Source organism: Glycine soja, chromosome 7 (assembly GCF_004193775.1).
Source record: "Glycine soja cultivar W05 chromosome 7, ASM419377v2, whole genome shotgun sequence".
Taxonomy (NCBI): domain Eukaryota; kingdom Viridiplantae; phylum Streptophyta; class Magnoliopsida; order Fabales; family Fabaceae; genus Glycine; species Glycine soja.
Genome location: NC_041008.1, coordinates 6252825 through 6278531, shown reverse-complemented (window position 1 = coordinate 6278531; position 25707 = coordinate 6252825). Strand labels below are relative to the sequence as shown.

Sequence of the window (25707 nt, the reverse complement as noted above, 5' to 3'; positions counted from 1 at the left end):
AATTTAAATTTAAAATTTTATACAAATCATCCAAATCTTCGATAACTAAGGCGACTCTAATAAATTATTACTCTCTTTCTTCTTTATATCTTTGATATCAAATTAAATCATAAATTAATTTTGTGATACAATATTTTTAAAGAAAAAATTGACAACCTTTTTAGATTTTTTCATTATATCCTCTTAGTTCTAAGACAATAGCCTATCATGGGTATCAAAGGAATAATTATAAAAAAAAAATCAGGAATAAGCTATATATTTTGTCCTCAACCAAGTTACAAGAACGAACATTGTGACTTTTTATATGTTGGGATTTGGTAATATGACATGAGTTTATTTCGGTTTAACAAGTTGATTTAAGTTTGAGTATTGGATTTATATAATTATAAATATTTGAAGGATGAGTTTTATCATTTATAACTATTTTGTCCAACTAAAATATGATTGTTTCTGGTTGAAGATATTTTTAGTTTTCATAAAAAAATAGTTATATTTATAGCATATATTCTATTTTTTTTTATCAAGCATGTGACTTTGTCATTGAAAAATGCATATTATTTTTTTATTTCATGTTTTAATACGTTCAATTAATTATTAATATTTTCTTGTCAATGTTACTAATAAAATATGCTCCAACAAGTTTTCAAATTTACATAATTTACTTAAAATTGTCTAATTTCTTATATATCTATTTATTTTCTTAATCGAATATTAAATTTCTACATATCATACTTTACCTCTATTAATTAGTTCTATTAAATATCAACTCTTCTAAAAAAAAGTCATATTCATTAATTAAAGTAGGATGCATTCTTTAGATTGCAGCTTAATCTATCTTGATTAAGAGATCTAACTCAGTTGATTGAATAAGATGCGTGAATTATTATAAACCTTTTGATATTATCTTTGATTCTTATGAATAAAAAATATATCCTAATATGTCTTGGTTTTTCTCTTTGAAAATGATGTATGTCATTTAAAAAATATATTTTAAATTTTAAAATTCCATTTAAAAAAAATAAAATTCACATATTTTATTTATAAATTTAAATACCTTGAATGTATTTAATTTAAATTTATAAAACCTTTAATTTATAGTATGTGTGTGTAGATATATATTGTCATATCAAGTTTAGTTATGAAGTAGAGTTTGATGAAAAAAAACGAAAAATGTTTCTTTATTGGACAACCTTGAGTTGTCTATAACACACACAAAAAAAAAAAAGAAATGAGAGATGCATCATTGATTGGTTTGATTGATGGTGTGGTATGATGGAAAAAGAGAGATAAAGAAAAAATAAATATATTAATTGGGTGTTTGAAATTTTTTGATATCCAAATATAATCACTCATAAATGTCTAAAAGATTATGGTACATGTCAAACACAAGCTTGTAAGCACCAGTGATTTGTGACATACCCAATCTAGGCTATTAGGTCAGAATTTCGGGTCATGGCTTCTAAACCAATAAGGAACTAATTGAAATTCAGTTTGGGCACACTAATCCTAACAATCTAAAACTCACAATCTATAAAATTCCTTTTGTGATTTCAAAACTTTGCATAAATATCAAAGGTGAGTTTAATGGTGTGGAATAGAATGAAAGGAAAGATAATCGAGAATAAATATTTGAATTAAAGTAATTTAGTAAGGTGCAACATCCCACACAAAATTTTGAAATTTTGTTTCTCATTTCTTCCTAATTTGAACACAACCAAATCAAGGATTAGTGATTGGAAAAGAAGAAAATTAGGTCACTACATAAGGGATTTGTGTACCTTTTATAATAGAAAACCTACTCATTCACAAGGTTTCAATAGCTAATTGGTTATTCTTTCATAACACGATAACAACCCCTATTTTTGCTATATCAAAGCCAGGCCATAGCCCAACCTATATACATAACTATGGATTCTTCAAGATTAATGGTATGTTTGGTTGAGTAGAAGAGAATGAGAAAAAAAATATTTGAATTAAAATAGCAAAAAATGTCAGACTCACAATAAATAGTAAAAATTTCTCTTCAAATCATCTACTCTTCTTACCAATCAAATCACCCCTAGATGTCCATTTCCAGAAACCCAATATAACAAAATCTATGACCTAACGTTTAATTCAAAATCACACAAGCTACAAAGATATACACCAAGATTAACCATTGTTATAACAAAGGTTAAATTGTGTTAAAAATTCTACAACTAATCTTAATCTATTTCATATATGTAATAGTAAATCCAAATAGAGAATTGAGGAGAATTACCCGATAAAAAGCAAGAGTTTGCATCAACTAATAAGATTTTTCTCTTTCAAAATTAGACTTGAAAGTTTCTTCTCATTTATCTTAAGAAGTTACACCAAATTAAAATAAAGAATTTTTCACCTTCAAATTTGATAAAATCTCTTTCTAAACTAAGAAAAGTTTACTATCTGAGTTGTCTTCAAATATTACTTGTGGTAATAAGATTTATGTTGCACAATAAGATTATTTATTAAGATATATTTAAATTTTTTTAACTTTTTTTTTCTTTCTTGACTATTTGGATTTTCACTTTCAAATTTATAAAATCTCTTATTTGAAATAAATTTTTTTACTGTTTGAATTGCTTCGAATTTTGATTGGGGTGATAAGATTTATGTTTCATAATAGTACAATTTATCAGGAAATTTTTTAAATGTTTTTGAAACTAATTTCTCTCTCTCAACTATTTATTAGGATTTTTAGTTTCAAATATTATGAAAGAATTCAATATGGGTTATTAACTCTCTTTTAATTAATTCTGTAAAAAAAAATTCTCTTTTAATTAGTAGATCCTTTATTGCTACATAAGATTCAAATATTATAAACTAAATTTTTACTCCAATGGTAAATTCCAACTAAGGCTATTAACTTATTAGAGAGTCTCATTTTATCCCTCTATTCACACAATAACTCTCATTTTAATCTATTATTGGATTAAAACTTCAAATTTTATTTTTGGATTAAAGTTTGATCTAGTTTGTTTAGGCTTAAAAAAGATGGTCCAACATGAATAAAAAAAAAGATAAAATGAATCTAAAAAAAGAAGATGGCCTAACACATGAGATTGACATCGAAATAAAGATAATGGATGTGGAAAAAAGAAGATAGATGTAACTTGTAAGAGAGACTATTTTTATTGGCCAAAAACTTTAACTTGCTTTTGGCTTATAAAAAACTTAATTAGTCGCAATATTCAATCACATATCAACGTGCTACTGAATTAAATGTTTTACTAATCAGAATCGGAGTTGTCCATGAAAGAGGAATAAATGACAAACTATATATAACTGCCTTTTCAAGCCAGTATTGTAGCATTCTTGAATGTTCAAAGTTCATCACATCAACAACGTGCAAAATTAGTTTTTTTTTAATTTCTTTATACTTTTACAATTAACTTCACACTTCACCTAAATATCCCCCACTTGTCAGTTGCCACGTGTTTATTCATGGCTAGGCTTAGAGGTAGCAACTTCTTTTCACATTTACTTTCCTATGATTATGATTTATGGGAGTTGGCAGTTCTAATTGAAAGGAGAAAAATGAAATTGCAGTGTCACATTTTGTCTTGAGGACATGAACAACCTAAACAAATACTGCCTATTTTCCGGAGAAAAACGTGACAGATACAAGCTTAAAATTAAGACATGCTCATATGTTGTTTGTTTATTAAGCAGAATCATCTCAAATGTTTGTACCTGCCATGACAAGACAAAACTTTATAGCGTTATAGAGAAAATTAAAAACCTCGTGTGCCAAGAACATGAAAACTAAAAATTTTCTTACGCTGAAAACAAGAGTTGCACACCATTATCCATGAACCCTTATCAAATACCAACTTGTTGGGGAGTTTGCAGACGAAAAAAGAAGGTTGTGGACTGATATTGTAAAACAGTTAATTATTCTAAATCAAATCACAACTTATTATTATGTATGATAAGTTTATTGATTTTGATAATAATTATCTTAAAAGACATATTAAAGATGATTTGTAACTTAATAATAATATAAAACCGTCGTGATCATTAAACTCTTCACACAATTGAGGAGAACATGTAAGACTTAACGGATTATGACAAAAATTAGGTAGATAATCAGATTTTACATCTTAACCTAAAACTTTAAAACAGTAAGTATATGAGCAAATCTTTTATACATCGTGTATTCATTGATCCATTTCATAACAAATGTAAGCTAATACACAACTATCCCATAACATATTTTGGAGTGATTTTCATCCAGTACATCTGAGTCCGCATTAGATCAGATAATTGCTGGAATTTCACTGCATCCCTTTTTCTCTTGCTGAATAGTTTCTTGCCATATATGGCAGCCAGATTGTGATCGAGTGTCCTCTGTACTTGACAACAGCATGTGATCATCAAATTGTAACATGGGATAATAAGAAAATTTCCATCTGTGAAGGGTGGGGTCATTACTGTCTCATAATTTTTAAGGGAATTTGGTGGTAATTGGATTATACAAAGAATCTAGAGTTGTTTGTGATGAAAGTCAATTAGCCAAGCCAATATACTTTGACTCGTTCACTATCTCTGACATTATTTCTTTCTGTAATTTTAAAGCTCAAATATCTATCAAATCGGGGAATCACAAGTGAGGATGGGAATTCCACATTATCAGAAATCTGAACCAAGTCATAATTGTATTGCAGCTGAGTTTCCTCTGTTGATAGAGTTTCGAGCTTAGCTTTTATTAGATATATAAAAAAACATAATTTAAATTTTATGCATCATCGGATGAGCTTAAGAAAAATCAAGTTACTCAAACCAAATAAATATAGGATTTTTTTTTTTTTTGTATAACATGTTATTGATACAGAGCGTCTACCAGTTTCGTTGATGACTAATATTCATGAAAAAACCTTATTAACCATCTATATAGTGGAATTCTTTTCTAATTATATTTTTTTTATCCACACAAGATTTGAATTTAAGACTTTACTTAAAAGGAGTCGAGCCTAGTACCACTCAACACCAACAAATTATTGGTAAAAGAACGTTTCTGTCAAAAGTCTAGCTATGCCGGAAACAATAAAATATTGTTAGGTTAGTTAATCACATATATTGATACTATTCAACAATAATCAAACATGTTTATGAGAGGAAGAAAGGAAACAACAACCTTTTGATGTGGTAGTTAGGAAAGAGCAATTCTCACTTTCTTTCAAATCAAACCGGCACTGGTAAACATCATCTTCAGCTTCAGCCAACTTCACACTTGATGTCTTGGTCATTTCTTCATCATAAAACTTACCCTTGTAGTCCCATTGGATAGCATCAATAAAAAAGTTAACAGAGCAATATAGAAATAAAAGGGGCCACTATAAGGATTCGGGATAAGAATGTAAGATCAAAGAAAGTAGTAATTGAAGCTTCCTTTATTTCTGCTTTGCCTGTGTTGTGTGTTTGCTATTTTAAGGAACTTTCAGTATAGTAAGTGAAATTCTTCATTTAATTGCCAAAAAGAAAAATCCCTTTTAGTTTGATAGGCCAAATTGGCATAGGGTCCTCTCCACCCCAACCTCTTTATTATTGGTAATAATGAGAAACCACATATCTTTCTACAAGAAGCCTTTTAATTTGGAATTTGAAGAGAGGAATTAGCCAAGTATTTGGAAGATTAGTAGAGTAATGAAATAAGAGTTACTATTGAAAGAACTTTAAAAGGAGAATTTATTATAAGAAAGAATACAATGTAAGGCTAAAATTGTTGTGAGAGATATTGAGAGGAGCTTATTGGCTTAACTGAGGTGTTGAGAGGCTTATTTATAGGTAAGTCAACTGTCCAAATGTGTGGTGAAAAATGTTACTTCTAAGATTTTTGAGAATTCATTTATTACTCTATAGATACATTCACATCTTGTAAAACATGTGACTGAATCTAGAAAAATCTATATCTTATAAAACATGTGACTAAACATGTGATTAATTTAATCTAGATATTCCTTATCTGAAAATATGCATCACATTTAACAAAGCCTTGAAATTGACGAAAGATTTTTTACGGAAGAAGGATCAGACAGATTGTATTCGCTAGCACCAATGCTGTTGTAGGAACCAATTTTGTATTATTGACCTTTCTTCACAGAGAAATAAGGAATCCATATTCAGTGACCCCAAAAGCAATAAGACCGCAAAGTGTTTGACATAATGGACTTCTCAACATGCTATGTGTGAGAGAAACTACCCTCCCCCTTTCTTTATTTTTGGTTTTCAATTCTAGGCTACAATTTTTAAGATCAATTAGAGTCACTTAAAGATTTATGCACAGTGTGATCAGTTGGTAGTGACTTGCGTTATATCCATTTATAAAAATATATATAGTTTTTGTTTTGTATCCATGGATTAAAGGGGTGAAGATCAAACTGTAAGAGAGATAAAAGAACTTATTGATACTCATGTGATAACATATTGGATTGATCGAAAAAATGTACAATACAGAGTGAAGATTACTCTTATTCAAAGAGCATCTTATACCTAACTAACTTTTCAACTAAATTTTTAATTTTCTATAACCTCAACGGAAAAAAAAAATCTTAAGCTGGTTAGTGAGGAATCCCTTTTTGGCTTAATTGCATTTTTAGGTCTTATTTAGTCTGTGTAATTTTAGTCTTTTAAGTTTTTTTTTTAATTAAGCAAAGCTGGCTCTATAATCTAAAATCCTTTATTCTCATTTTCTATCCAAAAATTTGTAAATTTATGATGAATTATTTGGGATTTAAAATAATTTTAAAATATTAGAAATAAAAAATTTAATGAAGTTATTTGAAATAGATGGGCTTGAGCTTGCTCGTCATTCTAATGGACTATTAGTAGCACTCGTCGTACAGAAAGCCCAAGTTTGATAGTGATAAATATTTACTGCAATTACAAGATTAAGAACTTCAACAAAAACCAATTTCATTAGCATTACTATTACCTACACAATTCTTAAATTCTGTTATAAAAATAAATCCTAACTTCTGCTAAGAAGTGCAGAAATAAAGTTTAAATAAGCTAAGCATAAGGGAGGGATCGCACACCAAAGCTAAAAAATCTGTTATACGCTTAAATTTTCTTGTAACACCTAAACTTTCTAGTTCCTCTTTGAACTCGAACGCAATTACTTTCAATTTTGAATTATCGCGTTATTTTTTTTTACTACTTATTGTTCACAAAATAATTAAGATATTTCTTAAAAGTGGTTATCACGCATCCTTTTAGAAATATTTCAACACCATGATACAAAGATTTTATGTTAGTCCGTCCAATCTCAACCTTACTAATAACTAATAATCTCATATCCAAATAAAACACTAGTAGACAGCACTTGTTTTTGTGTTCCTAATTCAAGTAATTTAGAGATAAGAATCGTGACATGCCTTGATTTTGAAATGGGATAACTTATTCCATTAAACTTTGGTCACCAAGTAAGAATTCAAACCTTTATAACTAAACCTTGTTCTACTTATGAAATAGCAATTAACTTAAAAAAAAACTTAATGAATAGCAATATTACTGAGGGAGTTAGAGAGACAAAAGTGTACCAATGCATAACCTCGTAAATTCTGGAGCATTTTTGCTTTTCATAGCATTCATTCATTTAAATGCTCACGAGAAGTGTTCTGGGCCTCCAAGTAAGGCCTTTTGTAGTTTTATTCACATAATTTCTTACATTTAGTTCTCGTGTTTATCTTGACCGAATAAATAATAGTATGTTTGGATGAAGTGATTTAATAAGAGAATTTATTTTTTAAGAAATTTAAAATGATTCATGATAAAATAAATTATTTGGATAGAGTATTTGAAAGGAGATTTAATTTTTATTATTTTTATAAATCATTTTGATTGATTAAGACAGTGAGATTTAAAATTTTCTAAAAAATATAAAATTTGAAATTCTTTTTTTTTGAGATACTTACTCTAATTCACGTTCTTGCTCGTGACTCTTTCTCTCTCAACATTCATAATTACTGGTAATCAAAGTTTTTATGATCGATATTGACATAAGTTGTTTTTCACTGACGTTGACCGAGATTTTTTCGGTTAGAATTTTTTTGTATAATGTCAACCAAATCTATTTTTTGTCGATATTGGCTAAGATTTTTTTTAGATGATGTTGGTTAGGGTTATTTTCTCATTGACGCCAGTCATGAGAAATTTTTGCTAACGTCGACCAAGGATTTTTTTGGTTGTTGTCATCCACGTTTTTCAGTTGATGTTGACCAATAATTTTTTTTGCCGACATTGGCTAGACTTTTTCTACTGACATCGGTGATGACTAACTTTTGAGTAGACACTTGTTAGGGTTTTTCAGTCGACATCAGCTAGGTTTTTCTAGCCAACATTCGTCAAAGCTATTTTTTAGTCAATATCGGCTAGGATTATTTTTTAGCCGATGTTAGCTAGGGTGTTTTGGCTGATGTCAACTAGATTTTTTTAGCCGACGTCAGTTAGGATTTTTTTGTTGACATTGACTAGGATTTTCTGGTTGACATCAGCCATAACTATTTCTTAACCACATTAGCTAGGTTTTTTGATTGATGTTGACTAGGAATTTTTCTACTGACACCAGCTAGGTATTTTTGACCGACATCGGGCATGACTATTTTTAGTTGACATTGACTAGGTTTTTACAGTCGATATCCACTAGAGTTTTTTCGGTCAACATCGGTCAAAGCTATTTTTTAGCCAACATCAGTCAAGGTTATTTTATAGTCGATGTTGGGTAGGGTTTTTTGTTCAACATTGGTCAGGGTTATTTTTTAGCCAACTTCGACTAGGGATTTTTCAACCAACGTTGACCAATGATGTTTTTCAGCTGACATCGGATAGGTTCTATTGGTCGGCATCGACCAAGCTATTTTTTAGCTGATATTGGATAGATTTTTTTATCAACGCCTGCTAGGATTTTTTTTGGCCAACATTGACTAAAAATAGTCTTGGTCAATGTTGTTTGAAAAGATTCTAGCCAATGTTGGTAAAAAAATCTAACCAATATCGATTGAAAAATAGACTCAACCAACGTTAGTAAAAAAATAGCTCCGACTGACGTCAGCTAACAAATATTCTCGGCTACTTTGACAAAAAAAAAAAACTCTATTTGATGTTGATCGAAAAATAGCCTTGGTTGATGTCGGTTTAAAAATATTACTGGTTGTAGTCAAACAAAACAACCCTAGTTAAAATTATTAATATTTTATATTTATAAATTATTAAAAATTAAAAATAATTTTTAATTAATATTTCATAATTAGATTGTGCTTATTTTCTATAAAGTTTAATATTAAAATTTCATATATTTAAATTATAAAATTAAAATTTTGGATATGGAAGAAATTGAATTGTCCTATCCAAACAAAACATTTGAAAAATAAAGAAAATTAAAATTAAAACAATTCAAATTTTAGACATTTTAAATTCGTTGAAATTTTGAAATTCATTATTGAAAAATAACGTAAAAGTTCTCTTGTTTATGAGATTCTTGATAATTGCTCATTGAGAGGCACCAATCAGAAGGTTACAAGGCATGCTCCTGGGACAAGGATTCAGAGTAAGAGACGAAGAAATTGACAAATGTGAAGTAAATAACGTGTTTAAGATAAAATGGGAGGCGATTATGAATTAGTAGTTAAGATTAGATGAGTCAAGCATTAATTTCAGTTCATGAGATTTATTTGATAGTTTCTAAAAAATGAAACACACTAATCATTTTCCATTTGATTGTATTTTTGTTCGGTGATATTAATTTAATTCCCAAAGTAACGCAGTCAACTAGCTGACCAATGACCAGCACAGAAGAAGTTGTTCCCATTGTTTGTGTCCATTGTGGACGCCATCTATCTTCACTAGTTTATTGCTTTTATGATGGACTTTGAACAAATTCTTTACGCATTCATTTTGGTTTCTTCTGGGGCACCTCCACTCACTGCTTACCGTTTTACCATTCTTATCCACATAAACGGCATTTATCACTTTCCTTTAAACTACGTCATATGTAGAGCCCAGATTACTGCTCCATTCAGACTGTAGAAAATTATATTCATTAATTAATAGAATAATACCATTTGCTTGTTCTTTAATATTTTCCACATATTTCGTGAAGAAAATGAGTGTGTTGATCGCCTTGTAAACCTTGGTGTGATTTCGAAAGGTTTAACATGGTTAGATACTATTTCAAATTTTGTCAGAATCCTTTAGCAGGGTAGATATGGATTACCAAATTATAGATTTGGTTGATTTATTTCTTGTTCTAGCTCTTGTTTTTCAGACTTTTATTGTACTTTTCCATTTTTTTTAATTATAATATTTGGCTTGTGGCAGATGAGAGGTTGAACGGATTTCAATGTTGTTGGGATGCCAAGTGTTAGCTTTGATGTTCGTCTTAAACAAGTATCATGTTGCATGTATCAAATTTTTTTTATAAACAATACAAAATATTATCTATTAATCACACTACTTTTCTATCCCTAAATATATCAATATGAATGTTTTCAAATAATTAAAGCTTATTTTTATACAGGGTAATGCGTGAGCTGAATCTTCCCACTCGCTCGTGCACAACCAACAATGGTTTTACATTTTAAACAAAATTAAATTTATAAGAAAATAATTACTATTTTTAATTAATGCTATCTTTGTAATCATGTTAAAATCATGACGTCACCATAATTTTCCACCACTATAACGTAATTTTAAAATCACCATGTTTTTCAACATGATTTACCTCCATTCAAAATATGCTATAAATTTGTCTAAACAGCTATAGCCTTTTTGACACTTTACTTCTAGACAATCTAACACTTTCCTATTATATTAGTCACTACGAGACAAAAATGTTACAAAAATGGAACAAGATACAAGTTCCTCTTCAAAACACATGTATACTAGAAAAAGAGGAATCTACACAATCTAGGTGGCATTCAAACTGAAATAATTACATAAGAGGCTAAAATTTGTAATTTTCCCGTTAAAGTAGAGATAAAAAGGAAAAGAGAAGCTCACCACCAACTGCAAGTATAATTAATTCCTTTTAAAACATCATATGCCGAAAGCTATTCCTTCCCTTTTAAATACTTGTAAGCTAAGGTAAGTAAGTACCACCAATAAAAGAATGGATCACCCATGAAAAAATATTTCACTTTACCATTTATTTTAAAAATATAAATTTAATTACTCATTTGATCCTTATAAAAATTAAAATACAAATTATAAGAATTAAAAATATAAACTAAAAAATTAAAATATAAATTATAAGAACTAAAAAAATCATTAAATTAAAAAATAATAATCCTAAAAATATGAATGAAATCAGTAATTTAACTAAAAATATATTATTATTTTAAAGCAATATTCGGTGACCCCAAAAAGCCACACTAAACAGAGGACATTTTTTCCCAAGAGAATCACATTTCAATTATAATAGTAGTAATAATCATTAAAATAATAACTTAATCCTCTACTGACAACCGTGGTTCACAAATTCTATTCAATGATTCACAAGCCACCGTAGTAGTGGATGAAATTCGGATAACACCACTATCAATAATAATAGTAACTAAAAAGTGTGTCCATTATGCAATGGCTCAAAATTTTCATTTTTTCTTTTATTTTCGGTTTTGTTATATACAATTCGCTTTCATGATTGATGATGAGAAGTTCAGAAAGAAGAAGTGTAATCGGTGTAAAACTCGTTAACCCCAGAAGCAGCCCAGAGGCGTTGATTATAATCATCAAGCATATCATCTGGCACAAAGGGGGTCCTACAGAGAGGGCAAGTTTTCTGATCGTGGTCGATCCAACGGTCCACGCAGGTACGGTGGAAAATGTGCTTGCAGTTGCGCATGCACCGAATCTCCTCCTCCTCGGAGAACTCGAACAGGCAAACCGCGCAGGCGCAGCCGTTTTGTCGGGCGGCAATGTCGGAGTCTCCGAACTTGGCGACGGGCAGAAGGTCCCGGATCAGGAGCGCCGACACGGAGGGGGGGCGTGCCTCCGCCGTGTCTGAGGGGCGGGGGTCCGGCCAAGCGACCTCGGTTTCGAAGAAGTCGGAGAGTCCGAGGAGGTGGAAGAGGAAGAATACGAGGTTTCGGAGGAGGCCGAGGAGGGCCAGCGTGTGCAGGAACGGGTTCGGGAAGAACACCTCCACGTAACCGACCGGAAAACCCATCGGAAAATAAATAGGAGGCACGGTTTTGTTTTGGGGTCTTAGAGAGAGGCGAGGAAGAGAAGCTTCGATTTTGGGCAGCGAGCGAGGAATATATAGGCACGGCTTGTTTATAAAACACTTCAAAATACATTATATATAGTCCATAGAGCAATTATTAAAGCCCCTTTAACAAGGATACAATGACATGAATTAATAAAGAGAAAAAATATATTTATACACGTAAGGTAATTACACAAGCATATATTTTTTTAATCATTACTTTCATCTTCATTATAGAATATGTTAGTTTAGTATTTGATGGATTGTGAATATAATGTTTCAAAACATATAAAGGGGTATAGCATTATCAAAAAGGGTGAGTTATGTGTAATTGGATAAAAGCTCTCTTGCTGTAATTTGTTTATTTATTTATTTTTATTAAACTTTTGGTTATATGATGTTTAATTATAGTTAAAGCTCATAAATTTTGATTTATTGGATCAATTATAAAACTAATTTTTAATCTAGAAGTCATAATTATAATTTCATTCCTTTCCATCGATATATTTTATGAGAACTAAATTTAAATTTTTTTTTTCACAAACTTAACAAATATTGTCAACATATTACCAACTAAGTTACATTGGTTTTATATAGAGAGTATTCTCAACTAAATTAAAAAATAATATCTCAAAAAGTAATAATATTAATTTAAGAAGTTGAGTGTGTATGCTTAAATTTTAGTTAGGAAATTTCAAAAGTATTTTATTTTAAAATAATATTTTTTTTAATTTTATATTGTGAATTAGAATTTAAAGCCGTGTACTGAAATTTATTGAAGTATTTTTCCAAATTTTATCCAAACATTATGTGATCTTTATTAATAAATATTCTTTCATGTATACAAACTCCCAAACTCATATATCAAATTTCTTTTTCTTTTTTAATAACAGAGATCAAATTTTTAATTATATATTTAAGAAATAAAATTATATGTGAGTCATATTATAACATTATTTTAAGAAGAAACGATTAGTTCTCGTCAGTATAAAAATGTTTAAACAATTATTCAATCATAATTTATTATATATAATAAAATTATTAATTTTTAAAATAATTATGTTAAATAACTATCATAAACAAGGTAAAATAGTTTATATTATCATAGACCTTAAACTCTTAATTTTATTCAATTATTTTTTATTATATAGAAAACATATATAAAAGTGTAACCTTGGTTTTTGTATAAAAAATTACTTTTATTATTTAAAATCAATCCTTAAACATAAATAATCAATAACATCCTAAAAATGTGTTGATAGTCTTCTTCTGGATCAAATAAAAGTGTGACCCGACTTTTTTTTTTTGAATTAAAAACTAAACTGAACTGATGTTGAACCATAGGTTAGGTTTGGTGAGAGTAAATTTAATAAAAGACTAAGTATACGATTTACTCTGTCTTTCACAAATTTTGTGTGTAATACAATTTGAAAAAACTGCCAACTGCTTTTAATAAGGAATTGAAAGACTGAAGAAGTAGTGGGTTCTTGATCACCATCATCATCTGTCTGATTTAATTATCCATTCTAGTCGTAGATTCATAATTGGCTTTATATAAGAGTTATAAAGGACAAGACGATGATTATGGAAAACATAAATAATTCGTATCCAATCCCTAAATATTTGATACATATGTCGTAAGTGACTTTATCAAAATACATCTCATTCGTTAATCTGAATAATAAAAAATAATGAAGTTAAACATGCTTTAACTTAAAGCCATGATTAAATAAACTACTTATGATATTAAAATAATTATAAAATCTAGCTAACTATTTTCTTAAATACATGTTAAGAAATCTATAAATAATTTTTTTATTGGAAATTAAAGTAAGAATGTATGGAAAATCGTTATGAAAATGTTTTGATAACATTTTTTTTAAGTTTTCTATTTTTTATTCTTTCATCAATGTTAAAATAATACTTATTAATATTATCGATAATTATATTTAATATACTCACTAAAAATTATTGTTGATAATATTAATTTATATTTTTTTAAGTTTAATTATTCATTTAGTCTTTATAATTTTTAAATTTATATCTTTTAGTTTATATAATTAAAAATGAATTTTTTAGTCAAAGTGAATTTTTTTAGTATTTGACTTTTATATTTTAATTTTCAAAAAGTTCTTGTTGTTAATTTTTTTTAACTACGGTAGTTAAACTTTTTTAACAGCAGCGATCTTTTAAAAATTAAAATTTAAACTTCAGGAATTAAAAAATTTATATAAAAACTAAAATAGATAAATTTAAAAATTATATAGATTAAATGAGTAATTAAACCTATTTTTTATTTATTAATATGAGGGATCCCATTTTAAAAAGCTGGAAGACCTTCTGCTATATATGGTTGAAATTAAAATGGCGCAAAGGAAAAGGAACCCAATAATAAGGTGTCATTTTACCTCAACAAAATATATATGTTTTCTGCAACTGCTGGGAAAGGTATATTTTCATTTTAGTCCTTAATAATTTATCTTGTTGTTTGAGGCCTTATAGTGTCATAATTTTGTAATATTTCCCATGAAGTAAAACTTTTTCCAAATAAGCTAGAGAACGTTGAACCCTATAACCCAACGTAATTGAGAAAAGTCAAAGCGACATATATATTACAAATTCACCGTATACACCTCACCGATCCAAGCTAAGAAATGGATTTCATATATTTTAAAAACTAACTACTCAAGAAATTCTAATTTGAGAATAAATTTCAAAGCAAGTTGTTAACCATTTTTTTTTCTTCATCTAATAAAGCCTACACCATTCATGAAAAATTGCTAGGATCAATGCTCTCCGTAATATATACATGCTACAAGCCTAAAGAATCGTCGCATAGCCATTTGAATGTTCTTCCAAATAGTAGCTTCCAACTAGTAGGTTAAAGTGGCGTAGAATGCTCAATGCTACAACCAATAGTGACAAAACTCGAAAAACCCTTTGATCAGTTGGCAACATTTTAATTCCATTGCCCAAAGGTTAAACTTTATATAGTCATACTAACAATTGATTACTAGAATGTAGATGAAAACATAAGTCAAAGCGACACGCGTAGATGGAACATGTAGGGTAATATTTCAATGATAAGAAAAGAATCACTTTTATTTAAATTTATTTTCACACCTCTTTCATTCCTTTAAATCAAACCCGTCCTAAGTGACATTGTCACAGGACATCAAAGTCCCTCTCCTGAAATGAGCAATGGCTCATATCCGAATGGGAATAGTTTTAGACATGCTGTGAAGATAGTGCTTTCCTTTTCAAGTGGAGGTAACAATCATACGCCTTTCTTTTTGTCTTATCCAAATCAATGATCATCAAAGTTAAGGAGGCACAAGGATTTCATTTTCAATTTGTAAAAGCGTTGGAGTAACGAATGGAATGGAAATCGAGGGTGAACGAAGATTGGCAAGAAGAAAGAGTCGAAGAAATGAGGTTATAGTTGAAAGGTTTCCACTTTCCACCCACAAAGATATAATGTATGTTTGGGATGTTATTTGAACCCTTCCAAAAGTATGAGAGTAAAAGACATATTAGAGTTCTTTCTTGCGAAACGATAATCCAAACATAATTATAGTGTAAGGATTATTTGGGGTAAGGTTATTTTAGTTTAATTATAGTTTAATTTTGTTATTATAATAATTCTATTAAGTTTGAATATAATTGTCTATAGCAAAAGATACACATCTAAAAGAAAGTTGTATAAATTGTTGACTAAATCTTCGTTTAATGCTTCTTGGCGCCCACGGGAAAGTTATCATCCATGTTGAATTAGTTTTGATTGAGGGAAGTAGTAGAATACGATTTTACATTTACTTATAAATTCCGTCATTTTCCGCAAATAATCTGTTTACTTAAGGATTAAAACTCAATTTTGAAAAGTCATACTCTAAGATTCAACTCCTTCATCAATCTAATCCCATCATTATAAAAGTTGCTCTGGCAACAGATAAATTTTGATGGTCCATTAGTGGGTAAAGTATATCGTGGTCCCCCCTCAAGTAAACACTACCTCATGAGCATAATTACTATAAGCAAAACATAAGAAATTTTAGATCTTTAATTCTAATATTCGTCATATATTGCCTTGCTTGTGTATTTGTCAACCTACCTGAAATGCGGGTTATGAAATGATCAGATAACTTCTTCAGTTTTTTTTTTTTTTGTGTTTTGAGTTTTTTTTTTCAATTTCTCTCACCATGATCACTTCATAGTTCACACACATTACACCAATGTTTATTTGACATTTTCAACTCTATTAATTTAATATTCTTAATTTTATATCTTACTCCGACTTTGATCTTACAAATGTCTAAAAATTGTATATTTAGCTTCTTTCTCTGTATTTTATTAACACATGATTCAAGCCCATTTCTAGTTTTTGAGTTTTGTGTTATTTTTTTAAACTATATATAAAAAATTTTGAGCGAGGTTAAATTAAAATTTTGATCGGTACATGGTATATATGTTTTTCTTTGTGTTTAATCTTCAAATGATTTTCTGTAAAAAAAATCTTCAAATGTTTTTTTTTTTTTACTTTTTTTACATGAGAAAACATTTATAAATGTAATTGAAATTTTTATACTGTTAATTAGATTTTATTAAGTTGTAAGGACATGATTTCATATAGGACAAAATGTTAGCCCACTCAATAACATTTAATGTTTCTATTATTAATTTTATTAAATAATGATTTAATAATCAATTTTTTCTTTCACGTTATTAACTAATAGATATTTTAACATATAAAATCATAATAAAAAACTAGAATAATTAAACACTAGTGACTAGGGACTAAAATATTTTTTCATAATTTAAGAGACCAAACCGATTGATAATAATAATAATAATAATAATAATAATAATAATAATAATAATAATAATAATAATAATAATAATAATAATAAATATTAATTATGTATTACCATAATGTTTATTATTTTCCTTAGGTAGTATCTGTTTATTATAGTAGTTCACTTCAATGTTAGAAAATCATGAAAACTGAAATGACATATATACTGCCGGAGTATTTTCAGTTAAAAAAAAAAAAACTGTTTTTTAAAATACTAAGATTTATTTAAAAGTATAACTTGTTAGGACTTAGTTGTGTAAAACATAGTAATTCAGGAGTGATTAAAAACAAATGCCAAAATACGATTTGATCGAAGGAAATAATAGCAGAAGGCTAGCTAGTTAATTTATTATTTAGATGCAAAATTGTATTAGTATACTACTTTTACTAGTATATAAGTATAAGTACCACTACTATTAAATTTAATTAGCTAATGATTGTGTTTGCACCTTGTCACTTTTCTCTGTGTTGATATAAATATGGCAAATGTCAAATGATTCATAGTAATCTAGTTAAAAATTTAAAATAATATTTAGTAGAAAATTACTGTATTACATAAAAAATAATACGATTTAATAGTATTAGTTTTAATTAATTAAAAATGTTAAGATAAGGTATATTAAATAATTTTTAATCAATATCTTATTTAAATGACTTAAAAAGTCGGATTTAACAATAAAAACAATAAATTTGTGCTGAAAACAAGGATTAAAGGTCCACATTGGTCTGTCGATGGCAAGCATAGCTAACTTCGAGAAGTTGGAAACTTTTCCCCGTATCTCATCTCATTCACGGTTATAGACTTATAGCTAAAGGTCTAAGCATAGCTCAATAATAATAACAATAAAAAAGGTATAAGCATAGCTCTATAATTAATTGCACTAATTCGTGTTGGTAATAATTCAGGTTAATTTTGATCCTTCATGAGTTCATGTAGTGTAAAAGAAGTTTAAAGTATTGTTCAATTATAAATTATTATATATAATAAAATTATTAATTTTTATAATATTTACTTTAAAAATTTCTACATTTTTAGGATATTTTTTAATTAATTGATAGTGTAAAAATCCATATATTAAAGGATATCAAAATTAAACTCATAAAAAATGTCAGTATATTTAAATGTAAAAGCACATTGTCCATTTTGAAATTGGGTGGTTTAACTTATATATTAAGCTTCGTCGTACAAGTTGTGTCAAAAGCTTGAATGAATTAGGAGAAATCTATTGTGCCTTTTCCTGTTTAATTATTATTTCGATTTCTCGCATCTTTCTCGTGTATGTTATTGACTAGTGTTGTGCTTATGTTTAATTAACTTTTATTTGCAATCGATGAGAATTGAAGTTGTAATATAGAGTTTTTCAATTTACTCTTTAAAAAAAATTGAATGTGCCTTTTGATATGGTGAATGCGATATTATTTTAGATGAGCAGTATAAATGTCACCCTTTGTGTTGTGCCTTTTCCTCGTCTCACCACAATACGATGCAGTTATGCAAATAGTATTTATTCCCCTCCTCAAGAACTAAAAAGTAGAAAAACATGCAAAAAAAAAAAGTTACCTATTATAGAACTTTTAGTCACCTCTAACATTAAACAACATCTCCGGTAACCTATGAAGCACAGACACTCTAGTTCTTTGTCGTGTCCGGTGTTCGACACGCGTCTGTGTCAGTGTTTGACACTGACACGACACCCGTACTACGTTCTATATTTTGAACATTACAGATGTTCACGTGTCCGTATCCGTACCGTGTGCGGTGTCCGTGTCGATATTGGTGTTTCATAGCCGGTAACACGATCATGATCCCATTAAATCTAAAAGTGACAACAAGGTCATACATAACATTGCTTCACTTTAACAAGAAGTGGGGTTAAAACCACACAGTCTTACACTGAAATGGTTAATTATTTCAATAAAGAAAAAAAGTAAAGGTGGACAAAATTTCCATGCAGATGTGGGTTTGACATTGAAACTTGGCCTACCCAATGTTCGTGAAGTGTCGTCGGAAATAATGGCATAAAGCACTATTGAGAATGTGAAAAGAAAGATTGAGATAAAAGTGGGGATTAAACAATGCACCACAGAGGGAGGGGGAGTGGGCCCAAGTGAAGCAAGGTGGGCCAGGCCCACTCGAAAGTCCATGACAAGGATGGTGGAAATAGAAAAGGAATCAAAAGGTCCATAAGGGTAGGTCAGTGGGGGAGGAGAAAAGAGACAGGCAAAAAATATGGACCGTCGGTGATGAGAACCCTAGCCAACCAACACAGCATCATGGCTGGGTTAGGAGGCCATGACCATGACCCTCATGATAAAAATGGAAGTGGCAGAAAGGGCTGAACCATGCATCATACAAGAAAGCATGTATATCTAACATTTGGCGGTTTGATTCGAATGCAAAGTTTTGGCTTTGCTTAGCTAAACCAAGACACCAATGAGGCAATGATCCAAGTGCAGTGTCACTACCAATCATTTTATGGAAGCACTTTAGGGTATGGGATACGGGTAGATAACCTAAGCATAGAATGTTAATCATTAGCCTTTATTTTCACCTCACATTTTTGTTAGTTGAATTTTAAAATAGAATCTTGAAAGGTATTAAATGTTATATGTTTTAAATTTGCTTAGAAGACGATTTAGTTCAAGATAGCTCAAAGCCATTGAATATCAAGTTTATCCCTAGATTATGTTTTGTTTTTTTTTTATAATAGTCTCATTGAAATTAGAACTTATGGTGACCTCAACTGATAATGGATATTAATATCTTGCAGGATTAATTAGTTTATGGACTTGACTGAAAAATATCCTAAGTTCACACAGAAAAATCTTTTATAGAAAAGATTATAGTATTTGGGTTATTGTACTTCCCTATATCAAGAAAGTTTCCTAATTTTTCAAAAACATTTTTTATCCAATATTTTGCAAACATCACGTTTTCTTTCATGCAATCTTGTTCACAGATAATGCAAAAATAGTGGACGTGTTAGTCAAGTACAATATAGAAGTGTTTTCACCAATAGATGAAGAAATTGATGGTGAACATGAAGAAAAACAACTACCGTTACTAGGGATGAAAAATGATTTAAGAGAGACATAGTTTGATGGATTTGGAGACCTTATTTAGGACTGATATTAACATCAGGGAAAAGAGTGCAATGGATTATAATGGGTTTTATCTTCAATGCTTCAATGCGTTGTACGGAAAGGGTAGCAAAGAACAAAGGTATGTGTGATTGGGAAGAGTTTAATTTATTTTAGCACAAGCTTCAAATGACCAAGTATGCGGAGTTCAAAACAAAGCCATGTTTGTCTACATTTGTATTATGTCTTTTTCCTAGTGAACTTGCCTCTACCTATAAGGGATTAGCTAGTCTTAAATTATATTAGATTTTAAATTCATGCATCGATTCAATTAAATTATATTTTTTATATAGTTGTATTTATTATTATTGTAAAACATAAATGTACATAATAAAATTAATTTTAAAATACTTAATAGCATATTAAATATAATCACAATAAAATTAATAAAGATGATTAATTGTATTTTTAATTAAGCAGATGTTGAATAATCAAATTATTTCTTTATGATATTATAAAATGATTAATTATATTTATAAAAATGACAATATATATTTTAATTAATTATATTTAATACATCAAAATAAATATATACACAAAATGAACATACATAAATTAGTCTTGGTATTTTAAGGACTGATTTGTGTAGATATATACACATTGAAAAGGACTAAGACAAAGAAGAACAATGCTTTTCATTTTCAAGCTGTTGGATGTCTCATTCAGATTATGGAGTTATAGTTGATATATTTTCACACATTAGTCTAAGACATACAAAAATTAGTCTAAGCTATAGTTGATATCTTTTTACAAATGTTCTTAAGCACTTTGCACAAATTTTGCTACATAAAATGAAAGTTGGTCATAAGTATCTACAATTTATTTTGTCTCTACAAACTATCAAGAAAGGTTTGTCATTTTAAGTAAAAAATATAAAATAAATTGATAATACGAAAATATACATAAAATACTGAAAAATAGCATATCCAAATATATAAGTTAGAGAGAAAAAGTAGTATTTAAACTTCAATTTATTTTTTGGTTCCTCAACAATAGATTATTAGCTGAACTTCATATATACTCCCAAAGCCTCTTAATATTTTTCTATCCAATCTGATAAAAATGCTTCATGTGGATGCATGTAAATCAGAATATGAATAAATAATCATACAACCTTGGATAATACAGACATAAAAGAAACCACACGCTCCCAGTATATGCTAAAATTGTCATGTATACCCGTTATTGAAATGACCAAAACAACAAATCAAATAACTTAAAACAAAGAACAGTGGAAAGGACATAAAAAGGCAAACAAGAAAAAATCCAAAGAAATTAGCTAATGTGTTTTGCACTTAAAATCAATCAAAGAGAAAAGAGAAAGGAAAATAAAAGAAAAACCAACCTAAAAAAAGTGAAAAAGAGGATCACAAATTTCATAAACAAGAAGAGAAAAATAAATATCCAATATTATTAATTTTGGATATTAATAATGTCGTCACCTCTCAAATCAACCCTCAGGACCAAGGTCTATGCATGGTTAATTTAAAGGAAAATGTTAAGAATATATTCTCTATTATTAATTGAAATTTATTTAAAATTATAATAAAGTGTGGGTCTTAAGTTTTATTTAATAATTTTTAATAAATAAAAGATAATGTATTAAGAAAAGTTTATTACCAACACTTCTCTAATTTAAATAGGGAAAGGAATGGTGAGTTGTGTCTTCTTTATATACTTTCTCCTCTCTCTAAAGAAAGCCAACCTATACAAGATTGTTATTCTATTTGAAACCATCTATTTATGTTGATTGAATTATTTGACAAGTTTTAAGTTTTAGGTCTTTTGATTTGTGCGTATTGAAAAAGTAGACATGAGATCTACATCCTCAAGCAATGACGGTACTACAACAAAAGTATTATAACTATGTTAGGTAAAACATTTTAATTAGTTTTTAGTTTTTTTATCAGGTGAAAAAATTATTTGATTGTTTGATAAATAATTTTTTATTAATTTTTTTAATGTTTTGTTAATCTTATTTGAAATAATATTTTTTAAAATATTAACTTTTAAGTTTTAGTTTTTTTTTTATTTTTAACTTCAATATATTTATTCAATTTTTTAGTTATTCTTTTTAAATAAATTATTTTTTATCATTTTAAAATTTTTAACTACTTTTACGGTTAATTTTATTAAATATTTATAATTTAATAAATTAATTTTATAAAATACTTATAATTTAATAAATTAATTTTTTAACTTTTAACTTCTAACTAACTTTTGATTAGTTTCCTCTAAAATAACATATATACCACAAAGAAAATGGGATAACACAAGAACAATTGTTAATTACAACGAAGGGAGATTATATATTGGTGAACCAGAGAGAAGAAAGTGACGTTAACATACTACAGAGAACAAATTAAAGTACACGTCTAATAGTAGAATGCACATGAATGTTTATATATATATATATATATATATATATATATATATATTTTAAATTATATCCTTTAAATTTATGCACAATAATGCTTTTTTTTTGTATAAATTTATATACCAGTTTAATAACTTTTATATCCTTTTTTATGACTATTTGTTTTTTCAACTAATATCCAAGAATTGTACCCGTAATGTGGAGCTGAATGAGAAACTTTTGAGATAATGTCTTGATTTGAAAGAGAGATTTTTTCTTTTATGTCACATATATATGAATGAATATGAATTATTTTAAAAATGACCAATGCTGAACATAAATGAAATTGAAGGGACCCAATACACGAACAAGATGTTTGATCTATGTCTCCTGATCTCACTTTCCATATCAAGCTTGCACACCCACATGCTTAGGTATTATTATCTTATCTCCTCTAAGAAGTGGGCAACTACACTCTTCATTTGGATCTCTTCTAGAACTGACATCTTTTGTGGTTCTCATGGTCTCTTTAGTCCCCTCCTTAACTCTCTAGATCTCTCTCCTTTTATTCATTTTGATTTATCTTGTTCTCCGATGAAACTTTATTAGGACATGCTTCTCTGTCACATCCTTTCATTTGAACTCTCTAATTGTCCCTCAAGATTCCTACCTCTCTTCTCTGAATCATGAATTTTTTTTTATTTTTTTTTGTGGTAAAACTATTTAGTATTGGAGTAGGAACTAGTTAATATATATAGCTAGATTGATCATTACTGGTTTTAATTAGTTTTGTTGGGTTTATATCTTGGGTTGGACTTAATGCTATGAAATACAAATCCACCAACTTTGTTATTTTTCCTTGGTTGGGTATTTATGATCAAGAATGAAAAAAAAAATGACAAAACAATAAATCAGGTACAATAAACTGAAACCATCCATTAAGTGAAAAACTTTGGTGATAATTTTCAGTCAAATACACGCAACATAGATCACATACAAAAAGGATAATTTACTATATTAACTAGTAAACAATAATTAAAAAAAAGAAACAACCAAATTAATTATTTATCCGTGGAAGTTATGAAATAAACGTTTATTCAAAATTTTATTACAGGAGATAGTATTTAACAATATATCTAAGTTTTTGTGAAACTCTCACATTAGCTCCAAAAGATATTCTAGATTCCCCACATATATCCTTAAATGTTGTCACCAAATAAGTTTCTGAAAGATCATGAAATGTCACCATGTTTCATCATTTGCTTGTCCACTACTACAAGCTTAACGACATGACACATTAAATGTTGAGTTACATTGCTAAATGTTAAGTAAATATCAATGTGGCTATTGTGCCAGCCAATTGGTGGACATGAGAGAGGGGTCCGTAAATATATGATTCTTTTCGATAGTTATATATTATATATATATAAATTTTTTATTTACCAATAACTTTGATCAGAAAGCTAAAATAATACATTGTAAATAATATATTTTAAAATAATACTGATTATAGGATTAATTAAATTTTTAGTTTCTTAATTATTTTTTTTATAACTTTTGGTCCTTCGTTAATTTTTCCTAAGCACTTTTAGTCCCTCTAATGTTTTATGCTCATTTATTTGTATTGTTCAAAATTAGTTTTAAATATAAAATAAATGAGAATCTAAAAATGAATAAGTTCAAGGACTGAGAATTAAAATATGAAAAATTTAAAGTAAAAACACTTAATTAATCCTTGATTATAATATAAATTATAGTTTTAATTATTTTATCTGACATAACATTTATAAGAAATCTTCTTAATATATGAAATTCGATTGATGAAAAAGAGAAAATTAAAGAATAATGAAGAGAACAGTTTTTTCCTAAAATTTTCTTTCTTCTCATTTTCTCTTCAGTTAAAATTTCAAACTTTAAAAATTAAAAAAATTGAATTTACAGTGAAGTCTTCACGTTTGGTATCAAAATAAATTGAAATAATAATAATAATAATAATAATAATTTGATAATTGAAAATTATGGATAAAATTATATATGCAAAATATAGATAAGTTATCAATAAAGATATAACATGATTGATAGATAATCTTGTCTCTTAAATATGCAGTCATGGATTTAATCCTTGGTCTATGCGTATGAAAAAATATATGTTAAGAGATATCAATCCTTCAAATAAATCTTAGTATTTTGAAATATTAGTTTTTGACTTTTAATCGAGAATGCTACACTTCAACAAAAAAAATATAAACTAGTTATGTTTAAATTTTAGATCTTTTTTTCTCCTAATAAATATTAAATAAGTGAAATATTTCTAATATCCATGAGAAAAGAGAGATACAAAAATAAAAAAACAAAAAATTGATCATCACCAAAATTTATAAGTTACCATCAAGGGACAAAGAGTAGATTCATGAAGGTTATTGATCTTATACTTCTATTGGTCCGATCCTAGTAGATTTTCTTGGACTAAGGTTAAATTCTGGCTTGCAATATGCCATAGTACCCAAAGTCTTTTCATTTAACATCAATATTAAACGCCACTTGTTCCCTAATTCAAATAACCAAATCATAGCTTAATGCGGAGAGAAAGATAAGATATGTATCCCACAAAGACGCACAAGTGCATGAGCACCCCTATGTTGTATTGGGAAACGTCAGTTTTCCTCAATTTTAATCCAAGAAAAGGGAATATTATTTGACAAATGATGTTTGGGGTGTATAGTGGTGACAAAGAAGATGATATTGATAGGAATGTGGTGATGTCAATAGCATGGTTAAAATGGCAATGAATGGTGGTGGTCCTCTTAGTGCAATACAATGGAAGACCATGGTGATGATGACACAGGGATAATGGCAGTGATAGATGGGCCTGTGAGCATTATTGTCAATTGGATGGTATTGATGCTTCTCATGGTCTAATAAGGTCGTGGCATATTGGCTATGTTTGATACATTGACTATGGTAAAACATAGTGTTTTTCTTCATCCATTTTTTGGATAACCTATGTCTATGGATAAGATGCTCATAATGTGCCTATCATATCATGTCTAATTATATTTGACATTACAGGAAATTATAATTAATATGATTAAGAAAATAGGATATTGCATATAAAACACATCTATGGAGAACTAT

General features: G+C 28.4%; 1 protein-coding gene across 1 annotated transcript; it reads right to left on the bottom strand.

Annotated features, from left to right (window-relative positions):
- Positions 1–11489: 11489 nt before the first annotated feature.
- Positions 11490–12281, bottom strand: LOC114418773 (E3 ubiquitin-protein ligase RHA1B-like). Its single transcript, XM_028384276.1, has one exon. The coding sequence runs from the start codon at positions 12182–12184 to the stop codon at positions 11675–11677; it is 510 nt and encodes a 169-aa protein (XP_028240077.1). The 5' UTR covers positions 12185–12281; the 3' UTR covers positions 11490–11674.
- Positions 12282–25707: the final 13426 nt, after the last annotated feature.